At 36.3% G+C, this 9,821-nt stretch overlaps 2 protein-coding genes across 2 annotated transcripts in view; one reads left to right on the top strand and one right to left on the bottom strand.

The window, feature by feature from the left end:
- Positions 1–9,821, bottom strand: part of LOC106876125 (protein PFC0760c) — a 385,512-nt gene that overhangs the window by 364,262 nt on the left and 11,429 nt on the right. The window lies entirely within an intron of this gene.
- LOC106876123 (uncharacterized) lies at positions 3,098–3,592 on the top strand. The gene has a single exon (XM_014924532.1). The coding sequence runs from the start codon at positions 3,098–3,100 to the stop codon at positions 3,590–3,592; it is 495 nt and encodes a 164-aa protein (XP_014780018.1).

The raw sequence follows: 9,821 nt of genomic DNA, 5'->3' as shown, positions 1-9,821 counted from the left end.
TGTGTGTGTGTGTGTGTGTGTTTTGGACGGGGTGTAATTGCATGAATAAATTAATGAATAGAAAACAATGTGCATTTATATATTAAATAAAGAGAGAGTGAATGAATGTCCGACATTGCATGCATGTGCATGCATGTATGAATGCCAGTTTGACTGACTCATAGGCTTCCTTGCATGTTTTTATATTTTCCTTTTGTGGTTTTTCAGCTCCATAATATGAGATTTATTCTCAAAGTCCAGAACTGATGGCTCATTGACAATCATGACTTTGGATTTACAAGATCCAATTCATTTGTAACTCAGTAATGGTCTTCTTACAGTATCTTCTATCTTTTATCTTTTACTTGTTTCAGTCATTAGACTGCAGCCATGCTGGAGCACTGCCTTGAGGAATCTTCTTTTTATTTGAATGAATTAACCCCAGTACTTACTTTTCTTTTAAGCCTGATACCTTTTCTATCAGTCTCTTTTGCCAAACCAAGTTACAGGGACATAAACACACAAGCACCAGTTGTCAAGTGGTGGTAGTGGTGGTGGAGACAAATGAGGACACAAAGACACAAACACACAGATATGTATGTAAATATACAACAGGCTCCTTTCAGTTTCTATCTACCAAATCCACTGACAAGGCTTTGGTTGGCCAGAGGCTATAACAGAAGACTCTTGTCCAAGGTGCCACACAGTGGGACTGAACTGGAAGCATGTGGTTGGGAAGCAAGCTTCTTACCACACAGCCATGCCTAAACTTCATTGATAGTCTTGTTTCTGTTATTGCTCTTAGCTGATAACAACAGCAAAAGGAAGATTATCAATGGAGCTTATAGCAGTGGCTCTCAAACTGACCAAAACTGGCTGCTCTCCCCACACCCCACTAGACGTGAAATTTTTAACCTGCACCCTCAAATAGAGTTTGGATTCATATAATTCTTCTTTGTATCAGTGCCAAATAAGTTTAATAACTTAAACCACATTAATTTCATTAAACATAGTAATTCATCCACCCCTGTTTCAATCCTCACAGGAGCCCTCCTCCCATGAGGAACAATGGTTTAGACCACATTAAAAATAGTTCAAATCCTAATGAAGTTAACTTTACTTTTCATGCCTTTCAAGCTGATAAAATAAGTACCAGCCATGTACTACAATTGAATCTAACAACAATAAATATATCCTACATACTGATAGACTTGTACCATATCCAATCCCTTACAAAAATGCTGCTTACTCTTGTTGTTTAGCCCCCTAGTCAAGCACAATCAGCAAGTCTATGAGCACAGACATTCTAAACTGTGGTCATCCCATCTTTATTTTCAGACGCAGTGTACCTAGGACTCCCTTATTTAATGTGACTTTCCATTTGTAAGACAATAGGATGTGATATGAGGGAGATTCAGCAGCTATTTCCAGCAGGCCAAGGGCTGTGTAAAGGTTCCTTTTACATATCTCTGTTTCTCAGTTTATCTTCATACTTCTTTTCATTTATCTTGCTAGTGCTTTTGAACATCACACAGTCGTATTTTACTTACCTAAAACTCTGTGACATTCCATTCAAAGTACAAACTTTTTTCTTGGTGAGCTGAGTCAGTAATTCAGTTTCAATACTCAAATGAATATACTTCACTTAACCTTCATTAATAATCTTGGTAAAAGATTTAATAATACAACTGCACAGCTCTTTTCTCTTAAAGCCATCAACTATTAATGCTAAGTACTTTGCTTACACTGCCAATGCTCCTGAGAAATATGATGCTCCACAATCACATTAACCCATAACATAAATTTAGCCATTTTACTCCTTGAAGAAAAAAAAAAACTATCAAAAGTCTCTAATTTCTTTATAGGAGAAACATGAATTTGCCAAATTCATATTTCTCTCTTATAAAAAGGAACCAACTCTGGTTTTATGATGTGTAGTGGGAGACAATTTCCAGAGAGTTTCTAATTCTTTATAAATTTACTTACAACATTGATCATGGAAAGGTATAAATGCTATTTCACTGTATTTCTATTTGAGGTATGTAGCATGAGTAAATTCTTAGTTTATTAATAAAGTTAAGTGTTAAAAATGTTATCACTATAAGACAATATGTAAAAATATTTTGATAGTAATAAAATGCTTACTTGAATGTGTGTGTGTGTGCGCCTGGTGTGTGTGTGTGCGTACGTATGTGTGTGTGTGCGTACGTGTGTGCATGTATGTGTGTTTTCATCATTTTTATGTCCACTTTTCTATGTTTGCATGGGTTGGGTCCCCTCCAACACAGCATCTTGCTACATATTGCATTCCTTCGTCATCTCTTTTGTGAAGTGTAACATCCTCAGATTAGCTTTTGCCACTTCTGCCCATTTATTTATTCTGCCTCTTCCACAGTCTCCTTTCCATTTGGATTTCCTAGTACTTCTTTACTTGTCTGCTATCATTCACACACATTACATGTCCAAACCATCTTGCTTTCTCTCAGTTGCCTCTTTATTATGCATATAGAGGGAAGTGAGATCTAAATCTTGATGAACACCAAGGCTAAATCCAGTGAATTCATTGTTAACTCTTGCTTCGTTGACTGCATCTCAGTAGAAGCATGAACCAAACTCTTCATCTACACCTAAATTTCTTAACAACCAGCTGATTACATATTGAGGTATTATTGCTGAACTCAAGAAAACCCACCCACCACAACAGAAAACAGAATTGAAATCCAAAAACCAAGGTGAATTTCAACCATCCAGAGGGACAACTGACATGATCTTTTGTGCTTGACAAATACAAGAGTAGAGAACAACAAAAACCTCTCTATTTTGTTTTCTACGACCTCAAAAAGGCCTTTGATGCCATCCCAAGGCCTGCAATGTGCAATGTCCTCCAACACTTTGGCTGCCCCAATCAGTTCATTTCCCTAGTACAGGGATTACATGATGGTATGACTGGAACAATCTTCCATCAAAACTAACTGTCTGAAGACTTCCCCATCACTGGAGGATTAAAACAAGGATGTGTTTTGGCCCCAACACTTTTCTCCCTGTACCTTGCAGTAATGTTTCATGAACTGCCTTCGGACAATCCAGGAGTCAACATTAGGTACTGATATGATGGGTGATGTTTCAACCATGCCAGATTGAAGTCACAAAGACTGACCAGCAAAAGATCACTGAACTTCAGTATGCTGATGACAAAGCACCTGGCTGCCACTCCAGTAAACAGCTTCAACAATCGGTGAATAACTTCACCAATGCTTACACTCAGTTTAGCCTAAAAGTCAACATCAAAAAGACAAAAATCTTGGCACAACCCATTCTAAGTCAGGAAACTCCAGACCTCAACATTATCATCTCAGAGATGCCACTGGAGAAAGTCGATCACTTTTCATACTTAGGAAGTTTGCTTTCGAACAAGTGCACATTGGAAAAGGACATGGAGAACCGATTAAGAGTAGCTTATACCATATTTGGTGGATTTGCAAAAAGAGTCATTAAGAACAAAGATCTTAACCACCAAACAAAATTGAGTGTCTACCAAGCAGTTGTGATCTCCACTCTCCTCTATGGTTTCGAAACCTGCACTCTTTACCGAAGTGATATAAAAAAAAACTAGAGTGATTTCATCAACGGAAGCTCCGCTCTATTATGAATATCAAATGGAATGACTATGTGACTTTGTCTCTATTTTGGAGAGAACTAAAAGCAGCAGCATCAAGGCCACCATCCTGAAAATTGTCTGAGATGAGCGGGCCATGTAGCAAGAATGAAAGAGACCAGGCTGCTTTGTCAAATTTTATATGGTGAACTTTCCACTGGAAGAAGACTCCATGGCTGCCCCATCCCTCAATACAAGGACCAGCTGAAGCAAAGCCTAAAACTGACTGGAATCAATCCCAAAGCCGGGGACATTGAAGCTCAGGACAGGCCCGGCTGGCATCATTTCATTTCCACAGTGACAGATTATTTTGAAGCTGAACAACAGAAGAAAGAAGAAGAAAAACGACAAGAAAGAAAATGGAGGCTGTAACAGCCAAAGCCTCCACCATGGATCCTTTGTGAACTTTGCTTCCAGGCAAGAATTGGCCTCTTCAGTTATCAGAGGCATAAACACTGACAGAGGGGGAAAAGTGATCAAGAAGAAGCCAAATAAATTATCAAAGACACGATAAAATGCCGCCACTGACGATATCTACTTCTACTATTCTGCACTCTCACAACACACATATAGCACTTGACTTACTGGAGGAGATAAGCCATTCCTTCCACATTTATTTAGATTTAAAGACCAGCCATGTGATGCATATGGATGAGGCATAAAGAAGTGCCAGTCTCTAACTGTGGAGGGAACCTGTGGAAGAGAGACAGACTTAGGAAGACGTGGGATGAGGTGATGAAATATGATCTTTGGATGTTGAGTCTCATGGAGATGATGATAGGTGACTGAGACTTTTGGTGATTTGGTGTGCTTGAGAAGACACGTCAAGCTAAGGGAAATCATAGCCATGGCCAGTGCTGGTGACATGCAAAAGGTAAATGTGCCAGTGATACATAAAAGGCACATGTGCTGGTAATACATAAAAGGCACCTATGCCAGTGACACACAAAAGGCACCCTTGCCACTGACACGTGAAAGGCACTCATGTTAGTGACACATTAAAGGCACCTGTTCCACTCTATGGAGTGATTGGGGTTAGGAAGGGCATCCAGCCATAGAAACCAAGCCAAAATGGACTGGAGCTTGATGCAGCTCTCCAGCTTCCCAGTTCCGTCCAAACCGTCTAACCCATGCCAGCATGGAAAATGAATGCTAAACAATGATGATGTTGATGATGTGTAACTCTATTCTGATGCATATGGCTTTCACTAGTGCATGCTCAAACTTTCTCAGACTCAATCATCACACATCTCCCTGTCTCTGTATTAAGTCAAGTGTTTTTTTCCCACCACAGTTACAATGATATAAATTTTTATGGGGGAAATAGTGCAAACAATATATTTGACATTTAAAAGGTATAGCTGGTCTCCAGGGACTTTTGAACTCTGAAAAAACTACAACTGTACTAGCTCATTATGAAAACTTAACTGTTCAGATAAGTAAGAATATATTTATGTTTAGAATTATATTGAAATTTGCTGTGAAATGAATCATGGAGAGATATACCTCAAGCTTTTGGCAGCATGGTATAGATATTGAATTGACAGCAATTTCGAATTCATCAATTTTTATCAGAGTTTACAATTCTCTGTGATGCTGAGGTAAAAGAAACTCAGAGCTACATAGAAAATGTATTTTACAATGGGAGTAATATATGTCCACTCAAAATTTCATTTCCCTTACCGTGGAAAGTGGTATTATATACCAATCTATCTTTTGTGGAGGAATGACATGTTTGAAACTATTTTTAGTTGAGATATACTGAAGCAGCATGGGTTGCAGAAAATACCAACCCTATTTTTTTGGTAGACATTTATCATTTGTGGAATAACTATGAAATTTAATTTCAGAGTTAAAGGGTTTCTATCAATGTTTTTCAACCATTTTTTTTACCCATGGACCCCTTTAATTCCTATCTTACTTGGTCGGACCCTCCAAGCCATTCAAAGTTAAAAAAATACTATTATAATTTGATGAAATATTACTAGGAATTGTATAATAATTATTAAAATATTTTATGTATTGGAGATATATAACCAACAAAATCTTATACGGACCCCCAAAGGCCATATGGACCCTGGTTGAGAACAACCAGGTTAAATTATATGTAGATAAAGTAAATTGTCGATAGTTAATAAATAGTAGGTAACTATTTAAAAACTTGGATCTATTTTAAAACGGGGGCCACATTTTTCATTAATGTTTTACGTAGTGTTTTTGGTACAGAAAGACTTTCAAACTTCGTATACTTATCTATTTTGTGTTATAGAACAGAAAAATATTTTTGTATTCGAATTTATTTCATGTAAAAAATTGTCTTATTTCGATAATTTCAACCAATCACTGACAAGTATTCAGTTGTTTACATTTACTCCTTTGGCTTATTAAGCGATGTAAAGCGTATTTAATCTCCATACCTTCGTTTTATTTGCTTTTTTCATTTTAAATTTGCTTTAACCCTAACCCTAACCCTAGGGTTAGGGTTAGGGTTAATTGTTTCAGAATCGTTTGTTTATGTAGTCGGCACTTAATGTATATCGGCTGAATGGACGTCAGTGATTGGTTGAAATTACAGAAATACGACAACTTTAACATGGAATAACTTATGGATTTCTTTTTTTTTAAAGAAGACTAAGAGAAAAAGATGTTTTATATGACACATTCTACCAGTGTTCCAAGTTTCAAAGTGTTTCGTTAATGAAAAATGTGGCCCCCGTTTTAAAAAAGATCCAAAAACTTTTCAGAAAACAGCATGAAATAATTCAGTGTAACAATATATTTCTATAAAAAAAATATTAAAAAAACTCAGAATGCATGAAGCTGGAATAAATTTGGAAAGCATTTTGTCTGATACTCTACTGACTCTATCAATTCACTGTCCATAAATGTTAGCTGTTATTTAGTCCCCAGTCAGTAACAATCAATCTATGAAAAAAGTATTCCAGTTATGACCAACTTTTTTTTTTCTTTTCATTTAAACAGTCCTTCTAAGTCTACACTATTCAATATGGCCTATATTTTTTTAGAGATAGTAAGATGGAATTTGAGAGATATTTGGTGCTATTTCCAGTAAGTTGCAGTGTCAGTTGTGGTAGTGGTGGCGTATTTGTCATAATTAACTGCTATTTTGGAAGCTAGCATCTCTGAGTGAGTTGCTGAGGAGCAGATTGGTTTTGATGAGGCAGGAGGGGTAAATTGAAGAGACCAGACACTAGGACTGATGGTAGTTGTTGCTTTTGTTTAATCCCAAGTTATCCCTGACAGAACAGATTTATGATCAAAGACATTCAAACCATGACCATCCTGTCTTATTGTCAAACAGTCTTTCAAGGACTACATTATCCAATATGTTCTGCATTTTTTCTTCAAGATAGTAATGGTGTAATTTGAGGAAGATTTGGCTGCTATTTCTAGTTTGGTTGAATGATAACATTGTAGCTCCCTCATGATGATAGTGGTATTGGAAGGTGAGGATGAGGCAGGTGGTAAAAAGGAGCAGAGAGGTTATTTATAGAAATGATGGTGGTCAAAATAGTAGTGAGGATGGTGAAAGGAGATGGATAGAGCGGTGAAACAGCAATGATTTGATATTATAATACCACCTCAAAGGTCAAATAACTTGCAGTCATTTTCATGTATATTTGCACAGTACGCATAATACTGTGTACCTATCAGTCAAGTACAGGTGGCAGAACTGCTGATTATATTATCAGAGCAGAGTATATGAGAAGGTAAGGTGAGCAACAGGGGAAAAATAATGAAACAGAACAGAGTAGTAAAGGTTAAGGTGATGGCTATTGTAAAGTGCAAAGGGATATGGAATGATCTATAATTAACAAAGTAAACTTCTGGTATTGCTAGTAGTTGCAATGACAGCGATGATGGTAAGCAATCCTAGAGCTGCCAGTGGTTGTTGTGTTGTTAGTGGTTGGTGGTAGGTGTGGTGAACACTTTTGATGCTGCAAGTGGTTGTAGAGGCAGCGGTGGTAAGCAGTTCTGGTACTGCTAATTGTTGTAATGGTGATGATGGTAGTAAATAGTTCTTGTGCTGTTGATGGCTATATTGGTGAACAAAGTAGATTGAAGATAGTATTGCTTAATTTCAGTTTAATTCTGATCCATTAAATTATTAAACTATTCCATCCATCTCTCTCTCTTTATTTTTTAGAAATAATGTACTAAGTAGCAAATTATTTAATATGTCCATCTTTTAAGACGACAGGGTGTGATCAAAGGGAAATTTGGCTGCTATATCCAACAGATCAAAAGACAAAGTAGAGGCTCCTTTATTTGGTTTGTTGTCATTGGTAGTGATGGAGGTGTTAATGAGATTGCACAAAACACACACACACACACACACACACTCACAAACTACTTCCGTTACATTGACATATAATACTGCACATATCACGAGACTCGTAATTCTAATAGTTGCCCAATCACTACACATTCTCACACGAACATTATGTAATCTACTCCCATCAGTTTTTGATACCTGATAACAACTCCATATACACAGTATCATATGTCAGTGAATCTATACATAAATATTTCTAAACACAGAGACAGAAAATGTAAACACAGAATAGGTATATGCCTCTAGCAGATGCAAGGCAATCTTAAAGGCTAAAGTTCTGTTTCTCTTCCATGGAGTAATAAAAAAGTTCTATGGATGAGAAATAAATCTTCTTATGGAAAGAATTCTTTTTTTAAAAATTCATTTATGCAAGTAACATTCCAAGAAAAGCTGGTATCAATCCATCTCTCTTTGCATCACTTCTCACACAAATCAGCAAGAGAAACCTCAATGCAATCACTCAAACTGCATGAAATAATAGTAATAATAATAATAATAATAATAATAATAATAATAATAACAATAACAACACTTTCAATACAGTAACCATAAGAGCATCACAGCAAACCACAGCACATATCCAAGGCACACAGAGCTGCGCTCGGTAGTGAAGTGAAAGCACGTTATAAAAATAAAACTACTGAACAATAATAATAATAAGACAAAGTGTAAGAGCACCGAGGGTCAGATATAGTAGCCTTTAAGAGGGACAAGCAAGAGTGCTTGATAACTAATATGGCAGTGCCAGGAGATCAACATACGAAAGAAAAAGAAAATATAGACAGATATGGAGACCTGAAAATTAGGATTGCCAAAATGTGGCAGCTGTGGGAGTCAAACATAAAGGTTGTTCCTGTTGTCATCAGAACATTGAGTTCAATACCACTTAAGCTGAAGAAACATCTGGACATTTCGGAAATACCCTGCAATCTTGGTGGATTGCAAAGATCAGCTTTATTTGAAACTGCACACATATTGCATAAAGTACTGTCTGTCTGAGGTCTTTGTTGAGACTTGACAGACAGTACAAATCCCTGGTACACACAATATCTTCAATCTACAACATCACAATATCAGATACTGTGCGACATCTTCTATAATAATAATAATAATAATAATAATAATAATAATAATAATCCTTTCTACTGAAGGCACAAGGCCTGAAATTTGAGGGGAAGGGACTAGTCAATTACATCAACCCCAGAGTATAACTGGTACTTAATTTATTGACCCCGAAAGGATGAAAGGCAAAGTTGACCTTGGCAGAATTTGAACCCAGAATGTAGCGACAGGCAAAATACCACTAAGCATTTCGTCCAGCATGTTAATGATTCTGCTAGCTCGCCACCTTAAATAATGATAATGATAGTAATAATAATAATAATAATAATAATAATGAACAAAGACGCATACAAAAATGACAGGATTATCAAAACATTAAGAAAGCTATTTGAGAAAGAGCTCTTAAAGAAAGGAAACGCAATCCAAATTTATCAAAGCTAAATCAATAGGCATCAAACAGGTGATTTATATAAGAATCAGAATAATTTATATTCTAAGAAAGCTGAACAAAAAGCTGACATAAATGAAAATTTCTACAGAAGGATGCAGATGATGATACTTGCTTAGATAATAAGGAGTTTAGGTATCCTATAAAATACATTTGTATTAGAGAAATGAAAATTAGGAAATTAGATAAGTTAGACAATCGTCAGTTCTACATATAAAGGAGAGACAAGAGTAACACAGAAAACTACAAACCTATGAGCAAAACATCAATTTCATGGAAAAGATTATTTAGAAACAATGGATTTTATGAAAAATGTTTGT

Source organism: Octopus bimaculoides, chromosome 14 (genome assembly GCF_001194135.2).
Source record: "Octopus bimaculoides isolate UCB-OBI-ISO-001 chromosome 14, ASM119413v2, whole genome shotgun sequence".
NCBI lineage: Eukaryota > Metazoa > Mollusca > Cephalopoda > Octopoda > Octopodidae > Octopus > Octopus bimaculoides.
Note: the sequence above shows the minus strand (reverse complement) of the source record. Positions and strands in the feature narration are given on the sequence as shown.